The sequence below is a fragment of the Psittacula echo genome (assembly GCF_963264785.1).
Source record: "Psittacula echo genome assembly, chromosome: 1".
In the NCBI taxonomy this organism is placed as follows: domain Eukaryota; kingdom Metazoa; phylum Chordata; class Aves; order Psittaciformes; family Psittacidae; genus Psittacula; species Psittacula echo.
Genome location: NC_137735.1, coordinates 97416603 through 97443698, shown reverse-complemented (window position 1 = coordinate 97443698; position 27096 = coordinate 97416603). Strand labels below are relative to the sequence as shown.

The window sequence follows — 27096 nt, the reverse complement described above, 5'->3', positions numbered from 1 at the left end:
CAGCTGGTCAGAAGACAAAACATAGATGTAATTTCTGGGGTTTCCTGCCACACCATGTGTCAGGAAAGAACATGACTTGCACCTCCTGACATGCCCTATAGAGCTGAGCTCTGTCCTTGCTGTCCATCGGCTGAGCCACTCCTCACCTTGTCTGTCCTTCCCACATACACTTTTATTCCCAAAGACATCACCTGCACCCTCCGTGTTTGCTTTCCCTTGCCAACATGTCCCCTTGCCTTTTCCCCTGCACTTATACCGCTGAGGGACTTGTCCCTTATCCCAGACCCCTAGGACCAGAGCGGAGAGGTCTGAGGAACTCAGGTGACCTGCTTGCTGCACTGAGCAGTGCCCAGGCAGAGAGAATCCGCCGAGGTCCCAGGTGATCTACACTAACAGCCCCAGCAGGAGCGATGCTGCTCGCAGGGAGTGACCCCATCCACCCTCGGTCAGGAGGGTTCTTCAGAGACCTATACCACAGGAGATGCCCTATATTACAGCCCAGGTCAGGGCTCAGTTTTACCGTGCATCTATGGGCAAGGCGATTCACCCTTCGGCTTCAGCAGGAACCGCAGTAATGATGTTTATGCAGCTGCTGCACAGGAACATTTTCAGGATCAATTAGTTTAGTGTTCATGCAAAGCTCTGTGGACAGAGGCCTCAATACAAGTAGTAAGTACTATTATTATTACTGCACTTCAGATGGCTACAGCACTGGCATTTTCCAGGCACACACCATTAACAATTTACTAAGATAAATGGCCCAGGAACCTGAAAATGCATTTAGGACAACTACCTCCTGCTTACCAGCATACATTCAGCTGCATAAATGACACCTCATTGCTCAGCGTGTAGCTATGGTAACATTTCTATCGCATATATTGAAGTGTGCACACACACACACACGTGTGGAGCTGGAGGGAAGCCAGGCTATCTCATTTAATGACACACAAACACTGAGCCAGGGAACTTTCCCAGCCTCCAAAAGCCGAGCTGCCCCTGGGAATCAGTGGTGAGGAGCAGGCAGCTCGTCCCATGCCCGGCAGGGAAGGTCAGGGATAATGGCACCACACAGCCAGAGCCCCACAGGGCCATCAAGGGACTTACTTGAGAGCAGTTTTGTAGTGGTAGATCGCCTCAATGTTACGGCCCTGGTCTTTGAGGAAATTGGCGTAGTTGTAGTGCACCTTGGCGTTGTGGGGCAGGGTCTTCACTCCTGAGCTGCAAAGAGGAACAGAAGCAGGACAGTGTTAGTGCTCCGTTACCCCACCTTTCCCAAGGTCCACCTTCTTCTCATGGTCCCCTTCTCTGACATGTTTGCTCGAACTTTGAGCATCTGCACACCTGTGTTACAACCCTGAGTTTGTCCCACACACTGGTATACCACATGCTCTGAGTGGACATAAATATGTGGCAGGAATTAACCTTATCCTGGCTGCTGTCATCGCAGGTACCTCTAGCACCAACACTGCAACACTCCCTGTGTCCAGATGCTGTCATATTTCAAACTCTGAATTCTTAAATTGAAAGACCCTAAAAAGGCCAATATTTAAAGGGAAAGTGTGTACCACTTTCTATAATGTAGCCATAACAGACTCCCTGCTTAAACTTCAGTCTTATGGAGCACCTTATGAAAAATCTTGATTTAAATCTGTCAGCTGCAGGTACCACAAAGAAGGTATCTTTTTCATGTGCATCAGCCACTAGAGGGGATGCATAGCATACTCAGCACATATGTGCTGCTTAGTGCTGAGAGGAGTATAGCCAGGGAGTGAGGGCTAATGGCACTCTTGCCCTTAGCTGGGACTCTTGTCCTTAGCTGCAAGGTATACACTCTGGCATTCTAACACACGACTGAGGACATGTGGCTGCACAGCCACCCCATCGCTTCCCTCCACCTCCACTGCCACATGCAGATTGGACTCAACATTTGGAATTGATAATGAGGGCACAAAGACAAAAGGAGAAGAGCAAGCATATGCTTATTTACTTAATTAAGTGCACAGAAAGCAAGGTACACCTTGCACAGCTAGAGGAAACGCCGTTTCAAGGTTAAAGAGAGAAAAAAATCAGAGGCACTTACGGCATGGAAACATTTTCCCTGCAAGAATCCAGAGAAGTGTGTACTCTGTTTAATAGGGGAATCCTTTCCAGCACATAAATAGGGGCTCTCTGAGGTAATGGGAAATAAGGATGGATGAATCTGTTCACGTAAAAGCAGACAAAATGCTGGGTTTTGCTCACAAGCAGATTCCTGCCAGCTGCTCTTTTTTCTCCCCCCATCATCTCTGACCCTCCTACCTCAGGCATTAAAAATAAAGGATTAGGAAATTCTCAAGTGTTGCTTTGCCTTGTCTGTCTCTCGTGTTTAACTTTGGAGGGCATGGAAGTTAATCATTATGACACAGGGTTGCGCACAGCCCCTACCAGTGGGGGAGAGTGCACCTACAGCTGTAGAAACCCTTTGCTGCCTTTCACTGTAAAACAGCGCTGAAGAATCCTAGTGGCAAATAGGATATCTTTTTTCCTTATCTGCAGCCAGTGGTATCAAGCATTGCTAATGCCTACTTGTGAGAGCTTCCAAAGCTTCACCCACAGCTGCCTTACAGAGTTTAGCACAACATAGCCACGGTTTGCCTACTGAAATTAAAAATACACCTTGCATTTGGCTTCCTAACCATTAGGTATTTCCAAATTACTTACTGGGAGCACTACAGGAATAAGACATTTTGTGACTAATCGCTGAATTAAATCACTTAATTGATGCTATTCTTAAGAGAATGATTTTCTGTATTAGTTTTCACAAAGATATACTGCAGCAGCAGCAAGTAATGTGTGACTGCTATGGCTGTGTTAATTTTCATTGGCCTTGGGAGCTATTAACTACACACTTACAACCTCTGGGCATTACTGGAATATTAATTCTTATACAGAGAGGTTTCATTACATCAGTGCCAGTGTTACAGGCAGAGACATGGACAGGCTCTCAAAACTGCTGCTCTCTGAGCTACATGCAATGAGTTGCTGGCTCTGCTACAAGCCTTTGCTGAACCAGAGCAAACAGTGAGGAGTACAGTACATATGCACAAGTACTTCAGTTCTAATGAGATATGGCTTTAACAGTAAGATGCATATGTTTAAATATTTTCACTCTGGACTGTTTCCCTTTAAATAGAATTTATTATTAATCCTGCTGGTCCCTTTTATTAAAACATCACTAATCAAGCTCCCTTCATCAGCGTGCTTCCGCTGGGGGTGGGGGTGACATACGACAGGCAGAAATCAGTTTGGGTTCTCACTTCGGCTTTCTTCTGCATCAGACTGCTCATACTCCCTGACCTATTTATTCTCCTTGCACGGACAGGGAGGGGGGAGTTTCATTTGGCAAAGGCACAGAGCAAAGTCGGAGGCTGCTTGGAGTCTCTGTGCTGTGGGAGGTAGCAGCAAACACAGCACTGGACATGGAAGGGTTTTGTAGGAGAGTTTAGGCAAACACTCCTGTTAATTGATTCCTGGGACAGCCAAGAACAGTCTGCTCATTGACAGAGGAAACAATAATGTCCATAATGAAAGCCAAGCAGGAAAGGGTGGAGTATAAATAACAAGGCAGAACACAATGTTTTTCCATTTCTGCTTCCCACAAGCACCCAGTCTCTTACAATTTCCATCTAATTTTCCAATGTGCTTTTTCAAACTCCCACAAAGCCCGGCTCACATGTGCCTTCTGAAAACCTATGGCACCAATCTGGCTCCAGCCAGAAACAAGCTCACTGAGATCAGACGTCACTCCTACAGAGGATTTCCTTCCCTTTTGACTTCTACGACAGCAGTAAGTGACATAAATGGAAAATAAACAATAGGCAAACCCTTTTACGCAACACTTCCTCTCCATGGAAAGTCAAAACCCTACTAGCTGTAAATCAAGGACATAAAATACCAGTGGTATTTTCCAACCTCAAATATCGGCATCACCCAAATCTCCCTTCAGTATGGAAAAGTCTCCTGTGATCCCTTCCACTGTTTTTCTAAGTGCATGCTCTGCTCTGCAAAGTGACTGGGGTGCAGGGCAGAGGCTTTACTTGTTTTCTGTGATTTCCACATGAAAAGTGCTCCGCTTACAGGGAAACAAGGCCATTCCCACCGCAGCCAGACCCCTGGGGGATAGATGGCATCTCCTCTGCTTTGGGAATCATTATCACCAATAAAGATTCTCTACAGCAAATTATTCTCTGAATGACACAACCAACCGCTTTCCTTGGCCTCTGACCCTTGTATTGATTTCACAGGTATCAATGTTGGGCCACATTAAACTGCTCTACAGAAGACGCACAAAACACAATGGGAGTTGTTCTCCTCAGCTGAGCCAGCTTTCAGAATTAACAAAATAACACAGCAGTAAATGCCACCTTTGAGGATGGGCTGGTTTTTGCAAATTACTGAAGTCAGCAGGCCTGGCTTAGGAGGAAAAACTGCTAAGAAAGTGCCACTTTCATACAGTTCCTTTGCCGGTTACAACTGTGTTTCCAGGCACTGTCTGTCACAAATGTGAGCAGTACATGCAGATGCTTTCCAGGAGCAACAGGAAACATGGCAGCTTGACAAGCCTTGAAAAGGTTGGTACAGCGGATGCAGAGGTTAGCCCACAGCCCTCACCTCTCTCCCTGGCTTCAGAAATTAACACTGACCGCAACTGAAGCCTATGGAGCCTGACCTCCTGGCCTGTACATTCTTTCTATAGGGTAGTTCCTTAAATAATTAACAAATAAGCCCTCCCTGCCCACCTGCCAATACAGGAAAACAAACTGCTTGGGGCTTCTAGAGCTCTATTGAAATAATACATATTTGAGCACTTCTATGCTCTCCGTGTATTTGAGCTCTCTCTAGATCTGAGCAATTCTTATAATTGTGGTTCATTTGCTTCTCATTTAGTCCTTGCACATATGTTTGCGCACTTATGTGGAGATACAGCATTTCCTCAGACAGCATCATCCTCCCACACTTTCACCTAGGACACGGCAGGATTTCTGCATCCAGAAAACTTGGCCTCTGGGCTGGAGACTGAAAGCCAGGATGGCTCAGAGATGGCAACAGTGCTGCTGCACAATGTCAAAGCGGGGTAAGCCTGGAGAATGAGACATATTGGGGTACAAGCACAAAACTGATAACATGCTAGGTATACTCATGTCCTGGATCAGCGTAGAGAAAGCCTGTATAACAGAACAGGTCTTAGCCAAGGCAATCATGACAGATTGACCAGAAGAAACATACCCAAGCAAATGGAGGAATGGAAAGTAGAGAAACATGTAAGAGGCGAGAAAAACAGTAATTAATTAAAGCAGGAACTGGAAAAAGAAGAATGAAGAACTAGGAATGGGAGTAAAGAATCCCTCAGCACATACTTCTTAAAAATAAAATATTCAACACACGCAGAGACTACCAAGTAGGTTGATTTATGTCTCCTTTCCCACATCTATAGATTTGCCCAGTTTCATTATTATTTTCCCTCATACTTCTTTACTGTTCCTTATCTCCTCCTCCTGTGCTGTCCTTTCTAACTTACTGCTGTTGCACATGTCTCCATCCACTTCTCCGTTCTCTCCTCATCAGCCTATATATAGCTGCCTCCTCCTGCCCAAAGAGATCTCCCACTCCTGGATGACATTATCTTCTTGCTATACTATTCTTCTTTTGCATTTCCTTCCCATCAATAAGAAGTGACCTACCATATTACAGACTCAAGAGAGATGTATAACACCTAAGATCTTAAAAGGACAACAAAAATACCAATATGGTTAAACAGTATAGTAAAGAAGGCTACGAGAAATGAAAAACATCCTTTAAAAAGTGAGCATCACAGCTACAGAAGGAAAAAGGAAACGAGTATAAACTTCAGCAAGTTAAACATAAACCATAATTAGGCAGACCAAAAGAGATTTAAGGAAAAACTCGCTAAAGCCATCAAAGCTGATAATAGAATACATCAGATATAGGAAACCTGCCAAAGATCCCCTAAGGCAAATAGATGATGGAGGTCTCAAAGTAGTGCTTGAAAAAGAAAAGGCCATGGCAGAAATGCTAAATGGATTCCCTGCACCAGTGCTCACTACAGTGGTACTGAAGAGGTTGCCACACGGGAGCTTTTCCCTACAGGGTCAAGTCCAAAGCCCTATCTCAAACAGAAGTGGCAGTAAAAGAGGCTTTAAAACAAATCAACACCAAGAACAGCTATAAATCCATTGGGCCTGGTAGTACGCATGCAAAGGAAATCAAATGTGAAGCTGCTATTAGCTGCGGTACGTAGCCTGTCATTTATACGAGACCAGCACTAGGGAAATAGGAGGTGATGAACATGACTTCATTTGGCTCTAGGGGAGGGATCTGGGGGGCAACAGAGCAGCAAGTCTTGATTTCCACTCCAGGTAATTTGGGGAGATCCATAATGAAGACTGGTTCTAGCAAAGTTCTAGGTAACTACAATCCAACAGAGAAGAACTAACCTTGTCTTTTTGCAGGAAGAAGTTAGTTGGGCAGATCTGTTGCTCTTTGATAGACTCAACAGCTACGTGGTATTGAAACTATGGAAAGCTTTTATGAAAATCCAAAAATATCCCAGTCAGGCTGAATCACACACATCGATGTTGTGTACTTAAATATTCAAACAGGCTTTTGATATAATCTCTCACTAAAGACTTCAAATTTCTTAAAGGCATCATGGAGTAAGAGGGAATGTCCTCTCCTTAATCAACACCTAGATGAAAGACAGCAAGCAAAGAAAATGAGTATGTGAACAGTTTTTACAATTGGAGAAGACTGCAAGCAGGGTTGCCAAGAGACATGCAGTGGCATCTAAGCTGTGTTCACGTAAGACTTGAAAAGGGAGCAAACAGGGAGAAGACGCATTTGCTGAAGACACCAATGTGAATAACACTGCAGCAATTAAAGCTAACTACACAGAAGGATCTCATGGTATTGAAGACTGGGCAAGAAGATGGCAAATGAAATGCAGTTCTGGTAGAGGAACAAGTATCGGAGTGTATATGCAAACACTAAATCTGCACAAATTTGCACACAGATTCAAGTCTGTAAATCAGGCACTTCCACTCACAATTGTTATCTTGGAGTTCGGCTGACAGTACTGTGAAAGTATCACCCATTGCTTACAAGAGGTCACAAAAGGCATGTGGAAAATCAGGAATTCATACGAGAACTAAAACCAGCAAAAGCCCTATGCTGCTGTGCTATACATATATCTTGAAAGGAGATCCTGGTCTCCTTCTCAAAAGGGCAGATTAGAGTTTGAAAGCACCCAGCAAAGACTAACAAGCAGGAACAGAAATGCAGAACAGCTTCTGTATGAGTTCAAAATCAGAAGACTCCAGCCTTGGGGGACATGGGGATAAAGGCTGAGGGGGACAAGTGCTGAGCTGATTGTTACTCACTACTCATTCAGCACACCAAAACTAGGGGACACCAGACAAGATGATCAGGCAGAAGGCTGACAGAAGGGAAATCCTAGTGTGCACATTGTATAATTTAACAACAGGGCCGAGCACACAGGATGCTGTAGAACCCAAAACTATAAATAGATTTGAAAAAGCAGTCAGACACATTAATGGAAGAAAATCCATCAGTGGTTGTTAAAAGCAAAAATAGCAAGTAACTCCTGATTCAGGAAGTCTTTAAACTGCAGATTACTGCAAGCTGGAAAAGGACTGGAAAGAAGCATTACTGTTGCTGGCCCTGTTCTTACATTTTTTTTCTAGGCATCCGCTGCTTATTCGTCTCAGGGGAAGGCTTTGACATGAGGTGACCCAGCAGGAGCACACCTATGTTCTTGCCTTCTCCTCAAAAGCCCAAGGAGATCCCTCTCCTGGAACTGTCTCTAAAAGTCATGAGCTGAAAAGCAAGTTAGCTCACCTAAGTCACCAAGCCCTGCATACTATCCTGCGCAATACCAAATCCCTGCCTTGAGGCAAGGTGTATTAGCTCCAGGTCGGTGCTGCATTGAAGCAGTTGCACGGTTTCTGAGTATGAGCTGGACTGTACAAGGCCACCCTGCTTTGAACAGAGGTAGGATGAACAGAAGTCCATCTGTGTCCAACTAGGCATATATAATCTTTTTCTTCTCTTCCATGACAGACCCGCTGGCACCCCATATCATCCCAAGAGTGCTCCTTATAGGAGGAGATGTCTTCCTGCCATATGCTCCAGTTTGACTCCATCATTCCCAAACAGAGGTGACCGTAACTGTACACAATGTGATAGCAGAGGATGCCTGCAACTCAGCATATGGAATTGTCATCTTCCCACCCCCCTTTCAACAACAAAGTCATCCAACTTGGAAAGCCTGACGCTCTTCCTCTGACCAGCCACTGCTAGCCAGAAAGGTTTGGACTGGAGGTGTGCTTCACAGGGATCATTGCATGAGCCCAGACCAGTCACCATGGCTGCTATTGTTTGAACAGCAAACAGCCTTTCAGGGAGAAGGGCGATGAATCACGTTTGAGTGAAGAAACCTCTATTCCAGATTTATTTTCTTTTAAATCCCACTAACAGGGCTCCAACCACTTCATTGGAGTTTCCTGAAGAGCGAAGGGTACACATAAAAAATAATTTCATACTCTTTAGGGCTGTATAAATTAAACTTTGCTCTGGCCAGTAAGTCAGAGAGTAAAGTTAAGCAACCCATGTGCAGATCACCTGCACTTCCACAATTACTTCACAATTAGACAACTGCTGAAAGCAGCTAGAGGCAAATGCAATATATTTGCTAGCAAAACACAAAATGAAACAGTTTGTTTCAGTGCAACAAAATACATAAATGAGGTTGTAAAGAGAGCTGTTTGGCAAAGAGTAATCAAATAAAATAAAATATGGTACATTAAGTTGGGCAATTCATGGCATTTCATTTCTTGTCATTGAGAACATCACTAAAGAAAATTCAATATATTCCATAACATTACTATGGTGTTCTGGAGGATCACAACAAATTTTTGTTATGTCTTCAAAAGGAAAAGTGTTACACTATTGGTAATTCCAGAGAACTGAAGTTATGTAAAAGCAGCATGTCCTAAAACTGTGATTGCCAGAACCAGGGTCTGTGCATAAGCATGTAAAGTGCTGACACCAGTTTTTACACAGTTGCCAGAAAAGAAAAAGTAGCTGTTACTTTATAATAATAAAAATGCTAATCACAACAATGCATCAACAGCAGGACTCTTGCTAAAGAAAACTATTCCACGTAACAAACTTATTTTAAACAATACAAGAGAACAATTACTTTCCCATGGTCACTCATACCTGAAAAGGGATTCTCGTGACAGCCAGATTTCATTCTGTTTCACGGTCTTCCAAGAGAAGAGCATCAGCAGTAAAGCAAAGAGGGTCAGAACAGTAATTCTCCATTTATTTAACCATGTAGACAGCTTTCTTAGACCGTGGACAAAAAGGATGCAGTACCCCATACTGGGAAAAAAACAAACAAACAAACAAAAGGAAAATGCACCGCAAGTTATATTCCAGTACTCTGGTTTATATGCAAGACCACATATTATTGCATTTATTACACAATTAGAGGGCTTTTTGGACTAATTGTATTTTCTGGGCTAACAAATTCCAATTCAAAAGCAGTTTTCCTCAAGTCACTGCACAATTTCCAAATTAATCTAAATGACAGAGCCGGATGCCAGAAGTACAGTAGCGCACATAATACCACCGAGCATAATCGTAGCTTACACCAGCCGGCAAAAGGCAGCTGCTTTTCTGAACAGCAAGCTAAGAAAGCATCATGTAATAATAGTAATACTGAGCACTACTGGGGCAGCGTGGAAGCGAAAAACACTTTTAACACAGGGAAGTCTCCAAACAACCCCAGCAGTGGCCGCTACTAATTCTAGTTTACAAATTGTGAAGTCGTGGTGGGAGAACAAGTGTTGTAGCCAATGCCACAGCAAGAGAGGGTGGAAAAGGCCACGTCCAAGGCAGGAGTCCCTGCCTGAGTCTTGCACATCTACATCAGAGCCAGCCCATCCCTTCTAGTGCCCAGTCCAGAACAGCTGAGATGCAGTAGCAGAGCTTCCTCACTGCCCTTCCATAAAACCACACACGGTCTTCTCCAGCACCCAGGCTCCCAGTACTTTCATGGCTCTCCATACACAACTCCTGAGGCATTTTCTGCAAAGTGAACTGCATTTTGAACTGAGGTCTTATTCCTGTATAACTTCAAATCAATTCAGTAATTATTGACCCTAATTCAAGCTTTATGTTAATTCTTCAAGTGATGCCTCTCTGGGCTGGAAATGGGGTGTTTTCGGTTGCTGTACTTAGTATGCCATTAATTCTACTTGGCATTTTTAAAAGGGAATTTCAATTCTTATTGCTTGAGGAATTTCAGTAGCTTATTTATAACTCAGTTACTTAGCCCCTGGTTTAAACTTAAAAGCTATCTTAGTCCAGAAAACTCCCCCCACAAAGAAAAAAGAGAGCAGAAGGATCTGGAGTAACACCTGGGGACCACCAGTACTCAGGACAAAAAAGCAGCCCTCCCCAGACATTGGCACACCGTGAACCCCAGCTGAATCCCACACTTGAATGTAGGCGGGCTGGAGGCAGACAGCTCATCACACCTGCCTGCACTCCGGATGGACATCTACAGGCTTTCCTGATCTGCACCAAGACATGCGAGCAACTTCTCTATGAGACTGCTAGGAGATAAGAAAAACTAGAACACAATTTCCCTGTCAGAAGTGACCTTGCAAGCCAGCACATGGTATGGTGAAAGTCAGTCTGGATATCAGATAAACATCCCATCTTCAGGGACCTGTGAGTGTGCTTCTCAGCACAGTTTCTCTGCCCTCTTGGAGGGCTGGGCACATTGCTATTGCTGGGCTTCCTGAGGATGGAGAGGGACAAGAAGTCTCGCTTTCACTGCGGAATAAAGTGACTCTGTTGTATGTGCTGACAGGCAGCAGGCAGCGGTGCCATCTCTGGCATACTACAGGTGCCATATAAGTCATAGAGAAGTACAGACATAAGGGGCAAACCCAGAGATATCAGATCTAGCAATCATTCAAGACTTCTTTCTTTGCTGTTGTTTTAGAGTTCTCCTGTTTTTCAGAGGCGGGTGTCAGTATGATTGGGGTTTTTTATTTAACTATGCTCATATTTTGCTGCAACACATTTCTTATGGCACTTGCACTGGTTTTTTTTCTATGAATTCTTTTTCACACATATTGCACTTACATTAACTGCAAGCAGGCATTTAGATCTACAAACCAAGACGTGAGTGCCAAACAATCCAGCCTGTATAGCTATTGAACTCTACTTTATAAAACCTCTGAAAAGCTAATCTCAGTAATAAGCCCTCTCTTTGCAATAAGAAATGCCTCCAAAACCTGCAGATAGTTTTCACTCTCTTATTTTGCCTTTCAGCAATTTTATCCCTCCTTTGGAATTAATTATCTGACATAAACATTAATTGCTTTAGCACAAGGCCATTTTCAAAGGAATTTCCCCAGACCTTCACAGCTTCAGGAACAAGCCTTTTCTAACAGAGTTGTGAATACGTCCAGAAAACAAAAAAATGCAAACGTCAATGTCTTGGTATTTATGGCAAACCCTGCCCGGGCTGTTGGGAATGTCTGCCTTAGCAGTAGCACTCAGTCTGCTTGGCCAGGGCACAGCCAGCATCGCGCTAGAGCTTATGTAGCCCTGGGAAAGGGGCTTCCAGGGGTTGCTCTCCCGTATCTGCAGTGCCTTGCCACAAGTCGCAGAGAGAAATGCCGGGTGCTGCAGAGAATTAAGGGTTCATTTCAGCCTGCAGCTCCCATCCCAGCTGCACTGGCAATGACACTGCAGCAGCACCCAGCTCCACACGGCAATTTCCATCAGAGGCTCCCAAAGCACTTCCTAAGGGTCTGCTGCAATTTTCCTCTTAAAGAAGAGCAGGAACCTGAAACATGTCAATAACATGATTTGCTCTGCTGACAGCGGACTGGCAAACAAGGCAACAAAGCTCTGTCCAGCGCCCTACCCACAACACAACGGAGTATGCAATGGAAAACACCTTGCTGAAAAGCCCACAGGACTCCCTATGAGATAAACAGGCAAGTCACCCAAAGGCAGGCTCTACATCCACGCTCAGCAAGGCAGCAAGGCTACAGGATTCAGCAGGAAGTACAAATACAGATGAGCATGGGTTCCCAAATGGCTGCTGGCAGCTAACCTACCAGAATCCCAAACTGCAAAGCTGCTAAGGGTAAGGTTAAAGGAGTGACACCAAAGAGGCAGGACTGAAGCATTATTTACACTTTAGTAAGACGGGGGTCTACAAGTTTGCCAGAGAGGGACTCTTCATCAGGGACTGTAGCGATAGAACAAGGGGGTTTAAACTTAAACAGGGAAAGTTCAGGTTAGATATAAGGAAGAAGTTCTTTACTGTGAGGGTGGTGAGGCACTGGAATGGGTTGCCCAAAGAAGTGGTGAATGCTCACCCTGGCAGTGTGCAAGGCCAGGCTGGACAGAGCCTTGGGTGACATGGTTTAGTGTGAGGTGTCCCTGCCCATGGCAGGGGGGTTGGAACTAGATGATCTCAAGGTCCTTTCCAACCCTAACTATTCTATGATTCTATGATAGAGATAATTGTGACAGCATTAGGGCTGAGTTGTAGTTGTGCTATAATTATAGCCTAACTAACCTACAGTCCGTGTACCTGCACTATAAAATGCATAGGAGCCCAAAAGAAAGGAAAAGAAGGAAAAGGATCAGGAAGCATGAAGCCGGTCAGTACTTTATTTTCAGAACCTGATAAATTTGGCTTAAAACTTCAGACCATTTCCTGCCACGGATCATCAAGGACAGGGTGGGGAGGACACACCCGCATTATCTTTCAGGGACCTTTCAGTGCGGATGTCAGGTGGAGCTGCACCTTTTTGCATGGCTTTTTTATAACATGGTCATTGCAAGGGCACTCCTTGGTCAAGGGTGAATGTTACATTCCTGGCTGCAGGTCTTTTGCAGGCCAAGGACTCCCAGAAACACAAAGCACTCATGTGTTCTTTGCTGCCAGGAAAGCATGTGTGTTTGTGATTTCATGCCACAAATTGTTTGCAAAACAACAACTCCCTGCAACATCCTCAAAGCTATTATCCTTGGTAATTTCTGCATCTCACTTTATATTTCTATCTTAAGGCCAAATAATTATGGTGAAATCAGGGCAAATCCAGACCCCTCCTCCAGATCCAGCTCTAAACAAACAAAAAAAGAATCCATACCAATGTATTAAGCATCTGTAAAAAAAGCACAATTATATTACTATTGTTTCTTAGTCCCAAAATCACATAATCCATCATACTTCACAACACACTTGTTTCACACTAGGCTTAGCAGTCCCAGTACAGAAATTAGCTTTAGTAGAGAGAACATGAAGTTTTGAACCAGTAAATCCCCAAACTTGCTTAGATGGAGTTAGATGCTTAGATGCTGCTGCAGCAGCGTGTCTGTCACTAGACCTGGAAAGCCCCTCCTCAGTGCTTCAGCCCCGAGATACAAGTTCATCCCATTTCCCTTGATCCCAACCTCATCAGGCTTCACGTAAGCCATTTGAAGCTGTCCTGAGTTTTAGGAGTCAGCAGCACCCCAACAGTGGTACCCATGTTGGGAAGAGTCTACACAGGTGAGATTGCACTTATCTGATTAACTTGCCGGGTGACTCTAAGGCATTTCCTATGTGGCGATCCTGTTATCACCTACAAACACAGAGAACATTTCAAATGCACTAGCTTTTCTTCTCAAAGTGGTGGGGGAACTGGAATCCATATCAAACGTTAGCGCTGGCTTATCCACAGAAAGAAAATTTAAACTGTCTCAGAAGGACCTTTCATCAAAGACCTATTTGCTACTTGAAAAATCTTACTCTTAAGCACTGCATTCCAAACATCTCCATAGCTATCTGCATATGCATCCAGGCAGTCAGGTTGTAGGCTTGGGGTTTGCTTGGGTTTGTTGTTAACTCTAGGATTTTCTAGGAAGGGGAAGGGAGGGGACCATTTCTCCTGAAGGGCTTCTCTCTTGGCATTGTAATGCCTGCCATGCATACACTTTTCTGAAATACTCTGTAGTGAAAACAAAACAATGGGAAACAAGCAAAATCCCCAACCCCTATTATGTTTTTAAGTCAGTTTTCCACTGCATGACTGTGAAAATGCTAAGCTTTCTCTTTCTAACCTTCTGTAGAATAAGCAACAGCCTGCTACAGCAACTGTTCCCCACTATGAAAAGTCTATGCCAGCTTGGTCCCTGGGGTCAGATGCAAAGCAGGACCAGAGGAACAGCCCAACAGGTTAACATAGTTTTTCCACGGGCTCACAATGAGCACATTATTATGGGAGAACTGTGGCTTCAGCAATTCAATGATGCTGCAGGAGAGCTTGGCAAATGGACTAACTAGCCAACGGTTTCATGATTGTTCGCATTTCAGACTCCTGTGGTACTAAAGTGGTACCTTAGGCATGTCCTGAATTGCAGTGAGGGCAGGGTTGCACTGGGCAGGCAAACCCCTCTGTGCCTTTGCCATGTATTTCTGGCAGATCACACACAGGGAACTGTGCAATAATAGATTTTTGTCTACAATTTCCATGGTTTGTTAATATCGTTCCACCTGCAAGGAAGCAGAGAGAGAGCAGGCACAGGCAGATAGGAATGAGGTGGCACACAGGCCTCATTTCCCATGGTGCACTACATGTATTGCCCACTTAAAACAAGAGCCAAATCAGCAGATACTTAGTATTTGCAAACACTTCTTGGATAACCAGATCACAAATTCAATCTTTCCCTCGGCCATTGGCCTTGGGCCCTTTCCCAAGGCAAGGTGTTACTGACAATGCTTAGACACAGCTTCTCTCTCCCTCTATGGATCAGGTTTCTCACAGTCAGGAACCACTTGGCTGCATTTGGTTCTTGGCAATGGCATCTAATCAAAGACACATGTGGTTAGTGCCACAGCCCAAGATTATTAGGACGTTCTGCTGTTCTGCTACAGCAATCTGCCAGCACGGGAAACCATCTTACCTCTATCAGCTCTTGAAAACTGAGGTATGTTCCAATCACACATCTTACTGCATTTTCTGGGCTGTGACTTTGCACAGCACAGGTTTCCATTCCACAGAGGAGCCTGTGGGCAGAGTAGGCTAAGTGCTGCCGTTCAGAGGCATCACACGTGAGGAAACTTGCCCTGACACCAGCGCTGCAGCCCCGGTCTTTTCTAACTCACCCAGGCAAAGCTGTAACCACAGGAGTTAAAAACGGTGGAAGAATGCAGAAAAGATGCTTTCCTCACACCTTTTAATGGTTATTTTGGGGATGTCAAATCTTGTGAAGTAGTTCGTTTGTTTTCAGGAAAACTGATTTAATCTCAACTGCATGCATGTAAACTTGGAGTAAATCCACTGATTTCATCAAAGCAGTTACTCCGGATTTCAGAGCTCAGCCTAGATAAGAATCCAGATGCATGCATGCATGTACATATCAGAAAAAGAGTTGCCCATAAGCAGCCTGTCAAAGCATGGAAGAAATACTGCCCTGTTTAGGGGCTGCTAATGCAACAAAAGGGATTCTCTCAAAACGGTACTGAGACCAGAAAATGCACTTGGCTTTGACATTTCACCCTGGAGGCTCTTTCTGGACTGCAAACCTTCTTCTTGATTTCCAGCTCTTATTTAAGATTACTCCCTTTCCCGCCATAAAAACTAACCCTTGCTTTCAAGCTGAAGCAAGTTTAACCCTTGTGTGTGTGACTTAAGCTAAATTCATACTCCGCTGTTGCCCTTCCAAGAGCGGGGAGCACAGCCTTGAGACAGGCGGTGTCTGCTGCCAGGTCCAAACACTGAACACAAACATTTGATTGTCTCGGATTTATTAGTCCTCCACATGCTTCCTAGCCCCAGTCCCGCACATATGTTACCTGGCACAACATGCTTTTCATGCTTCCAGTCCAAGCCACTTCAGCTCTGCAGCCTGAGCTGAAGAAATACACTGAGAGGAAGAGCTAAAGCCAGCTGAAATGCAGCTTGCAGGCAGGGCTGTTGCTTCAGGGGAAAAAGGCAGTTCACCCCTGTTAAACTTATCAGCTCTGCTCACGCTGCTCTAATGGGGAGTAATTGATTGCAAAAAGCACGCCTGGAATGCCCTGTGGGCTGCTCCTGCCTTACTACACAGCAGTCAGATGTGGAAAGGAGAGCTGGCAAGCAGGGACGGCCAGGGTGGCTCCTTCTGCCCCAAAAAGCACTCTCAGGCACGAAGCTCTAGCGATGAGCAGTGCTGGCAGTGTAGCAAATGTGCTGTTTCATGAAAAAGGTCAAGTTTTCCAAGGCTGGAGCCATTTCAGGCAAGAATAAAATCTGGACTTTAAAAAACAGGTTTTCATCTGGAAAAATGGTGTATTTGTATGTGCATGCTAGCTTGCACTGGGGTTATGCAGAAAAGCCAGATACTCAGAAATCAGGGTACCTCCCTGTGACTCGGATCCCATGGATTCAAACCTTGCAAGGTAAGGCTGAGAGCTGGGGGTGCACTCAGTGAGTGCATGTGTAGGGCTCCAAGTTTGGTGTCCCCCAAGTTCTCCAGTCATCAAAGCCCAAGTGCTGATATGGAATAAACACACTCCACTGGTCCAAATATATTGGGGAAACTGAGAAGTTTACTTTGTACTGCCAAGTCTACTGCTGGATCAAGATGTTCTCTCACAGCTGGTACAAGGCCTAAATTCAGCAAGTTACAGACTGGCTAATTTGACAGGAATGTAAGTGCGAGCATAGATAAGGTCTGTATCAAACTTCTGCCACCGAGTGAGTGATCCAGAAGCCTGTAGATCTGCACTAGCAATACTGGAAAAATGCTGGTGTGTGGCACATGGACCTCGGTGTCCCAACTCTCAGATGAGTATCTCCCCCAGAGAGGCAGCTGTAGGCTACATCCATCTAACAGCCCATTTCTGTTGTTCTTTTGACCATAAACTCCATCTTACGTTGGAGAAGTCTTTTGTTTCCAACCTTTTTATCTGAGGTTTCACTACAGTTTCTGCACACCTTGGCAGAAAGTTTTGGGTTAACTAAAATGTGATATTTTCCATGGGAAAATGTATCAAAACTTTCTCAAGCAGTTTGGAGTACGAGGGAAAAACCTGTTGGAACAGTCACGTTTTTGGACCTAATGTCCAAAGGCAAGGAGGATATGGGATGTGTCTCTGTCACACTCAGACAACCAGCAATGCATCTCTGGTTCTTCACTGGTGCTGAAGTCTGGGGACAAAGGGAAAAGTGTTGCTTAAATTGTCTATCTTCCAGTTACGGCAACATGGAATTAGCATTTTTTTTCTTGGTTACTAGATGTTTTAAAAGACTTCAGGACCACCTCCAATGTATAATGGCTAGTACGTAAAATAAATCCTATTGGGAAAAAACAAGCCTCACAGCTCAGAAATATCAGTGTGACAACCAAGGAACTGGCAGTGTACTTACTACAGAGTGTGCTGAATGTGTCAAATTTTCACCAGAATTAAGAGGCCTTTTCCTGGAATAAGGTCTGCAATTCATAAGCGCAAAGACATAGAGAACCCTAAACACTGGCAGAATACATCTAATGTGGAAAGGTACCTTATGAGTTAGTGTTAGACTTTGTCCTTGGCTCTGAATTAAAAGCTATGCATGCCTATATTAAAGACACTTAGACATAACCGGCTAAGTCATCAAAATGATTTACCTGCACAAGCAATGGGGTCCTCTAGCCAGAACATGCCATAATTGGAGAAAATGCAGGAAGTCTTATTTTCCTTATTAGAGAGAAAATATGGACTAGAAATGAATGATTTCGCTAACCTTTGAAAGGCTATTTAACATTTGGACACATTTCCCTTCCCTTCTTTCCAATAAGTCATGTGATTAAAAAAAACCCTACTTCATTAGCATTCAAGTCCAAGATTTCACTTCCAACAGATTCCTATCTGAAAAATTTACAGGTAATACACAAATTTTCATGGTTTTGGTTACCATATGCGTTATGGAAAGAAAACATTTTATAAATGAGAAATCTGATAAAATTCCATGGGGATTCCACAGAAGTTCCCCTAAATCTTATATACTTTACTGTAGAAGGGTCTGTATGCTACAGTTTTAATTAAAATACTGTAATAACTTCTGGAATTCTATAGTAGGGACATCATTTTCCATTCAATTCCATCACAAGTCTCAAAAACCATCATGTAAGAAACTGTTTTCTATTAAATTTCACAAGGCATCTTCTTAAGGGCACCATATATGCTCATAAATAAGAATTTCTCTTTAAACCAACATGACCAAGTACATTATTTCCACAAGATGACATGAACTTAGCTTATTACTATTTTCAAAAGCAATATCCTTACATATCTGCATTATTTTCAAAAGCAGAATAAATGAGTTTGAAGGTTTTCCTTTAATCTATCACAACGAAACCAAAATCTTTCCAGTATAGCCCTTAATGCTCTTACTTTGCAGAAATTCAGCTTTTCCTTGAATAGACTGCACACGGCCAAAACACAACATGTTTCTCAAAAGCATGTTTTAAATTTAGCTAAAATAATGCAAGACTGTAGTCTAGATCAAATGCACCATAAACTAATCTTTTTCAGCTTTTCAGCATCATTTCAGCTTTTATTCCTAGGTCTTTACTGCCTTTTGTCAAAATATATGACACTAGCATCTCAGCATTTCTTGCCTGCAGAAGGACGGCTGCATTGATTTCTGCTTAAAGTCTTTAACAGGGGTGGGCAAGCCTTCAAAAATAGGAGCTTAAGTTTGGATACCCATCTGAAAGGTAGCTGCTTGCGGTGTTCAGCCTTTCTACAAGCAGTTAATTCTCATTAATTAGTGTGAACTCTCTCTGTCCCCTGCCAAAAGGCAGAGTGGAATTATTATCTCTATTGAACAGATAAGAAAGCAGAACCGGAGTTGCTTGCCTCAACCGAGGTCCCCACCTCCTCGCCTCCAGCCATGAGGCATTTTGAAGACTGAAGCTTGAACAAATGCCCTGAAGCAGGGACAGGCATCCCCCATGGCAAAGAGGGACCAGGCTGGGGCTGGGGCCTGGCCCACTGCCATCACATAATGCCCTCCCAGTCCTCTCCCAGTGCTCCCAGTTACAGGAAATACGATCTAGTTTGTTCCTTCTGAACGTGGCCCTCGCAAGAACAGCAGCAATAGAGTAAGGCATTGAAATCATGTTTGGTTTAAGTAAATGGAACAGGTGTAACTCAGAGTCCGTATCCAAATCCCAAAGGAATTGTGCATTTATAACTTGAAAGCAGGCAAAAACCTTAATTATGTTCTCGAACTGAGATCAGGGAGCAGATAAATTGGCTCCATGGAATCAATGGGACTTTCACCACTGACTTTGCTGGGGTCAGGGTTTGACTCCAATTGAAAACAGAAGCTTCTTCTGTAACTCAGATGATCCCTTACAGTATCTGATCTAATCCTGAAGGAATTCTGAAAGGCAAACAGGAATTCAGCTCCTGGTGAACTCATAGCTTCAAGTTATGTTAAAGAAATAGGTGGCAAAGGAAACTCAAAACACACCACCATCCCATTACAAAACTGCTCTTCAAGAAAATGAAAATAAAGTGGAAAGAGTAACATGCTCCCAGAAAAAAAAAAAGCACCAGTAAGTCCCATCCTCAAGTGGCTGTCCTATAAGCAAAGGGACTTTGCTCAGAGATATTCAGGTCCACAAAAATCACAGACAATTCCACTACCTACCAGTTTTGGGTGGTTTTATTTTCCAAAAGTTAATAACGTATGGAATTACACTAATTGGAATAAATGCATCAGCACAAAAACCAAAACATGATCTATGCAAATGCAAAAATTCATATGGTGCCTGCTTTGCTATGGCACAGGGAAAGCTTTAACATGTGTTTAGCTCCTGAAAAGTGCAAGCACTTTTTGCTAGATGCTGGCTTTCTTGCAGATTTTGAGATGGATGCTGAAGCAAACGCCATCCTGTATATAGCAATTATCTCATCTTCTAGTATTGACAATTAGGGTTGCAACACCAACTCTTGATAGAGTGAGGAGACAGTAAAAGAAAAAAAGAAATAAAAGAAAATGACAGCAACCCGTAATTGCCTGTGCTGGGAAAGAGTAGCTGCAACCCACTCATTGCCCAAAAATGGTGCAGATACCTCTGACTTGCTTATTGCTTTCAGCAGATTGGAAATAAGCCATGTAGCAGTGTTTTGGTTGATTTGTTGGTTCATATAAGGTTGTGAAAACAGCTTAAGTTGTCCAGCTACAATACAGCAGCCCTGCCAAGAGCCACTGCTATCAGGGTAGCAGTGAAAGATGAGGAAGATGTAGAAATAGCTCTGATTGATAGGATAGATCCATGAGGTGAGAGCAACCTCAACTTTGCTGATGCGTCAGTAGGGCAGGCAGCCCCCAGATGGTCAACAAGTTTGCATTACCTCTCCAGTTTCTGCATGGTGAAGGGCAACACAGAGGACAAGCTAGTGCTAAGTACAGACAAATGCTCACAGCTCAGAATACCTGCATCTACATAGCTGTTCTGGATTTTCAAAGAATCAGGCTGCCTGTGGTGTTCTGAGTACATTAGCAGATAGGCAGCAAGCGTTATTATATCTACGCTTTGAAGAGGGAAAAAAAATTTAGTGGTTTAAGTCTTTCACTGATCCAGCTGTTTATTGTGATGTCTTTTTGGGAAACTGTGGTCTAGAGAGCTGTATCCTGGCTAACACTTCCAAGATACGTATTCTATCCCTCTAGCCCTCCTGAAAACAAGTTTTCCCCTCTTAAGTATAAGAGAACAACAACAAAATGGAAATTAGAAATTGAAATACAAATAGTTTTCCTTTGAATTTTTTCAGGCTAAAGTAATACTATTATTAAAAAATCCTGATTTTAACAAATAAGTGCTTGTAAGCCCCAAATAAAAACTAAATACACGAAATATTTTCTCTAAATATCTGTGGTTTGCTAAAGCCAATTAAAGAAAACATTCAACCATTTTGACTTAGCTTATATCCCTCTCCCCTGAGGCACAGCTTGCAGACAGAAGAGGAATTGTTCCAAATACTCATCAATCCCCAGAAGGCAAGGCCCAGCCATATAATTAGACATCAAGCAAAAGGCTTATTCCCTGTTCCTTTCTATTTACAACATCTTTTACATAAATCCTTGGGTCCTTACTTAACTTAGATTGAAAAGAAAATGCTTGACATTTTGCCCAGGTAACTACTGTGCAACACCGAATTACGGCTTCAGGCTGCAACACGCGTACACAACTGTCACATCTATAAATAATAATAAAAGGCTATTACTTGAAACAGAGATAGAAAAGCACCTTCCAGCATAAGCCCAAAACCATAGATCACCGAGTTCTCTCCACCTAATTGAGAACTTCTGTCTAAATATAGCTGAACAACCCACCTCTGATGTGCTAACTGAGTTTTAGAAAGGGAATAGTAAAGAATAAGAAAATCCCTTTTCAAGAGATAACCTAAGAAAACTGCTAAATGCTGTTCCAAATAAAGAACATGAGTGCTTCCTAAAGCCATCGTTATCAAACTGCCATGCTCCCCAGGTGGGGGAGGAACAAACAAACAAACAGAAACCAAACAAAACCCCCACACATTATTTTTGTTCTTCCATAGTCATGAACGCTAACAGAAGCTCCCCTCACCACTCATGTCATTTTGCACCCACAGGATGAAAGAGAGCTCGTTTCTTGGTAACTCGTAGCCAAGAGCTCAGCTCTCTCGAGATCCTTGTGCTGGAAACTAAACTGCCCATCATTCCCATAAACTGCCAGGGTTTGCCTTCCCTTTTCATGCCAGCTGCCTGCCAGTCTGAGGTGGGAGCAAAAACCAAATATTACAAAGCAGGACATGAGTGATCTGAGCAAAGTATGAGATATCAGGGGATTCTGACACAGACTTACTCCAGAGATATCATTTAATCTATTGTCTACCTCAGTTTTCCTGCCTGGAAAAATAAAAAACCAACAGTATCTATCAATTGCCTACTTTGTAGGTCATATATTTGCAAAGCCCTCAGGGAGATGAAAAGCATTATACAAACTATATGCACACATGTTAACGCTGATTAATTTTCTCTGCACAAACATATCCTTTTTCCTTCTTCATTGCCCCTTCTCTCATTATATCAGCAGTCTCATCTGGAGGACAACGAGGAACTGCTGACGGCTGAAGTATTTTCTGCAGTTCTTTTGAGATTCAGAAATGCAACCACTCAACACAGCCCTGCATTCAGCTGACTGTTTCCTTAATAGCTTTGCGCTTTCATGTGTTTCCTCATTTTCTGTTACATGAATTTAGAGCAATCTGATTTCCAAGTTAATTTGAAATGATGCAGGATCCATTAGTTGAGGGTATCATTTGCAAAATAACTCCAAGGAACAACTTTCACTCACTATACTTTCAGGTATACTCTCAGCAAACAAAAGCAATGCTAGTGATGTGAATGAAATCAGCAGGATTTGACCCAAAAAGCATATCAGTATATAGCAGAGCACAGAGATCCAGTCTAACTGCATGAGAAGCTTGTAATAAATGCAACAGCTCCCACACAGCCTGAGTTTTACACCACCAAGCAGCCCTTTTGTGATAGTGCTTATACAAATGATGATCAGAATATGCATACGGCTTTGCAAAAGACCACCTGTAAGCATTTTTCTTAGGATTTTTGGATCCATGTTTTCTGAGGAATACAATTTAAACATTTTGTGGGATAAAACTATATTTTCAGTTATCACAAAGTAATCCAGAGTGAAATTGAAGACTTGTGCTTTTCCAACAGCTCCACAACAGCGGTTCCCACTAGAGATAACAGATGCTGACCTCCTGCACCAGAGGACAGAATTGGGCTTTCTGACTTGCAGCATCCAAGAACAACCATTTATACTCATAGCTGGAACAAACTGTACCAGCACAGGTTGCCCAGAGAGGTTGTGGAGTTTCTGTCCTTTGAGATATTCAAAAGCTATCTGTACATAGTCCTGGGCAATTGGCTGTTGGTGGCCCCCTTTGAGAAAAGGGTTTGGACCAGATGACCACCAGAGGTCCTTTCCAAACTCAATCATCCTGTGATTCTGTGAAATGGGCAAGGTCTGGTGCATCTTGGATGAACGTTCTCTTACTGCCACCTCAGCCTCTGGTCTGGGTACTGTGGAGACGTCAGAAGTAAGGACACCAAGTTGTCCTTGAGTAAATGTAATCAGAAGCACCCAGACTGCTGAAGTGATAACTGTTAGCGACTGGAAGCTGAGAGAAATCCCAGGGCAGAGGCTGAGGGATGGAGAAGTGGCTGGCTTTTCTTCATCCTCTTCAACAACTGCAAATCCTGCCCTCTTAGATGTGTATGCAATCAATAGCTTACAGGCAGGAGGTCATACGCGTATTTTCACAACTGATGCCAACACCCTTTTAAGAGAGCAAGTCACCTTTGTTTGTACTGATCACCTAATGTAGTGGGAAAGCTGAGTAACATCACAATAAAAATGTGACAGATTAACTTTTCAGCTGCTTTCCTTAAGGTAAAGTCATTAAACAATGTAAGTTGATACTACTACTAAGAAAGAGAGTCTTAGAGGCCTATCTTCAAAAACAACAGCTAATCTCTGTATTGAGCTGTTTCAGGCACAGCAAAAAAACCTGCTCTCAACCAACCATAAAATGTCTCATGCTATCACACCAAAACTGAAAGGCAGAGAGCACACTGACTAGCAATATAATGTTTGAAGTATTGTAAAAGGAAAGAAGCAATTGTGCCTGCTTTTACAAAATGGGATGGTGGTCTCATTAGAAAGGAATTCAATTGCAATAGTTACCTCGGCATGTAAAGGACTCGCTCTGCCACCACAAATCCCACCCTGAAGAAGAGGTTGCTGGCTGGGATGAATGGGAAAACCAGGAACAACAAGCCAACCAAAACTTCTTTGTGTTCCAGTTTCTGCAATAACACAAAATTAAACAAATATCAACTAAACAAATCCAACTTAATTCACCACTAACTTTCCCTTTTCCTTTTGAGTTTCTTACATATGAAAAAGGCAACTTAGAATAATATTTGATATGTTTTGCATTTAAAAGAAATTATTTCAAGATGTTATTCTTCTATATATACACACTGTTTGTGCTTCTCGTATGTCCAGAAAGTGCACAAACACTAACCACAGTGTGTATTACTATCCTTGGTATCTTTTCTAAGGTCAACTCTATTGTATGCAGCTCTCTTGAGATGGCATAAGTAACACTTAAAATATACCCCATAATCTTTAAGACCTCTTCCAACCCTAACCATTCTATGATTTTAAAGTGGGTAATACATAAGTTTAGGATAGTGTGTATGTATACATTAGCATGTCTACCACACTCTGGCTGTATGTAAACACACAAATGCACATTGCACACACAGACTGCTGTGTTCAATCTTGAATGTTTATTAACTGAGAAAAAGCTGTTCCATCAGTCACATTTTGTGTAAAGTAAACTAGCCCCAAATGGCATATCAATGCAGTCATTTTATCCCTTTGGAGACCATATCTAAACTTGAAATGATACTTCAGCACACGAGGTCTCCATACTCATACAGAGCTGGAAATTTAAAACATGCTAGATGCTAAAATTAACATCTCTCACTTGAGCTCAGTTAATGCCCTTCACTTGAGCTCACTTTAATGTTGGCTTGCTCTTTGAGGAGAAATTGAATTGCCGCATGCACTTCAAATCAACTGTGATCTGCATGGCCAACACAAGCCTCTCAGGATGCCATTAGGAGCAGCCACTGTTGCAGCCATAGGAGACCTAAGCCTCCTCGGGAATGTTAATTTTGCTCCACCTCAAGAGGGTGAATAAGCTCATGCTTTCTGTCAGTGATACCAAAGAATGTCATCAGGCTAACAGAAGTGTAGCACTGGGTCTATTAAATCACCCAGGCAGACATCTGCGCCTTCCTGCCCTGCATGCCACTGCCTCATGAGCTGCTGCAGCACCCTTCGGCAGCCATTGAGAGGAGCTTTGTCACGCTTAGAAACAGATGCAACCAGAATCACTTAATGGTTGCAGCACTTTCTAATTGTTATGAGCAATTTCTCAACTTTAGAGAGCAAATTGACTTCTCTTTACTAAAGGGATCTAAATTTAGAAACATTCAACAAGATTTTTGAGTAGAGGAATGAAGCCTGATCAGTGATGTGGGACCAAGCAGTACAACCTGTCTTGCTTTTGCACAGCTACAGACACCAGTTACCACTGGCCTAGGCAGTGGCTGAAATTCAGAAGTCCCAGTATTAAAATATATTTATCCACTCTCTGGGAAAAACAATGAATGTTCCCTATGGGTACCAAAGGCAAGGGTACACGTCAGGAGGCGCTGATGTTGCTTTCAAGGAGCTAAACCACAGGATCACAAAAAAACTGCACTGGCTTCCCCTGGCTCAATGAGGAAACATGAAGCAGTGAGAGGAGAATAATTTATGTCTCCAGACTTCTTTATCAATACCTGCTCTATAGAGCACCACATTTACCTGCTTCTATTATCCAGTCTTTCGGTGTTTTGGAATGAGTGTTACTGCCTTCTTGCAGTCACACCACCACCTAAAATACATTATTCCCAGAGCTGAAGCTGACACCAATCCATAAAACTGATGAGCATAGATGACTGATAATGGTCAATTTGGCTTTTAATTACAATAGAAAATTTAACAGGAAAAAGGAAAGAGGATTAAAAATGATTACTCAACTCTGACTGAAAATTATCAGTCCTAGCTCAACTCCAACTTCCCTGCCACCCAGTTCTGAATATATATTCCATTTCTTTCCAGCTATTTGACACTCTCTTCCCACCTTGTCTGGCCTAATTATGGTGCCCATTTGCTGTCACTGCTCTAACTCCAGGGGTTTAACAACAAAGACAAAGAAGGTATGTTGGACCAAAAGGAGTGCACTGCTATTGCATAAAATGTTCTCTGTCCCTAAGATACGCTCTTGATTTCAAATGAACCAGCTATCATGTATTTCTCCAGTTGTTGTTCATTAAGTCAGTAATTGGGAAAGTAACCTCTGGTTAGCATCTCTAGGAAGGACACAGTGTTATTCAAAGCTGCAGCACTGCAGATAAGCAAAGGAAACTGAATTCTGGAGAAAGATAAATAAACCTGTACATGAAATGGGAAAGAAGAAAATGTAGGAATTATCTCGGCTGAAGGAGAAAATGGTATTGCATGCCCTTTCTCTCTCCACAAGTCACACTCCAATGCCACTGGGGGCTGCCAGCTCAGTCCTTCAGACAGGGAGCAGAGACAGGAGCCCAACACTCACAAACCGGCCTCACAGAGCAGCAGAGCCCTCCTTATAGCGCTACTCATTTCTGAAACAAGAAACATCTGGCAGTACCCTTTTAAAAGCATTCAGTTCAGGCTGAGGCTTTTGTGAAGAGGTGGTTCTTGAGGGCCAGGCTTTACCTGATTTTGTTGCTTGTGAGCCAACAGGTCAAACTGCTGAGCTCATGGCTGCGGTCACTCCGGAGCTCAGTTTGGGTTTCTCTTCTCTACCAAGCCATTAACTTTCCTGAAATTTGTACAGACATTTAATGTATTTGACACCTTGGCTCTGTGGCTGGGTCCTGCCCAGGAAGAAAGGCTGGGGAGAGCCCCTGGGCAGGAAGCCCTGCCCACAGTTTGGGATTTATACTGAAATAAAAAATCATCCTATTCTCAGCCAGATCTTATTTCTCATTTCCCTGAATAGTTTCTACTGACTGATTAGATAATGAGTAAAACCAGCCTTTGCCCTGATGGAAGAACAGAACATTCTTCTATTCCAGCCTTGTGAGGGCTGGTGGCACAGCACAGCTATACATCGCTGCCTTCCCAGCAAGGGCTAACATCCGCTCACCTAGGCAGCTCAGAGAAAACAGAAAAATGGACTAGAAATGCAATCATGATATGTTGAAAGGATTCTATGTATCACAGGTGATAACTGTAGACAGCTAAAAGCTAACAGCACAAGTCTCATAAGGCACCATATTTTCC

The 27096-nt window shown here is 43.1% G+C and overlaps 1 protein-coding gene across 1 annotated transcript in view; it reads right to left on the bottom strand.

The window, feature by feature from the left end:
* Positions 1–27096, bottom strand: part of TMTC1 (transmembrane O-mannosyltransferase targeting cadherins 1) — a gene marked incomplete at both ends in the record, with an annotated part of 140450 nt that overhangs the window by 33304 nt on the left and 80050 nt on the right. The window contains 3 exons of the mRNA XM_080635398.1: positions 1105–1218; positions 9298–9462; positions 23893–24014. Coding sequence (XP_080491524.1) covers positions 1105–1218; positions 9298–9462; positions 23893–24014 — 401 coding nt within the window. The remainder of the gene's footprint in view (positions 1–1104; positions 1219–9297; positions 9463–23892; positions 24015–27096) is intronic.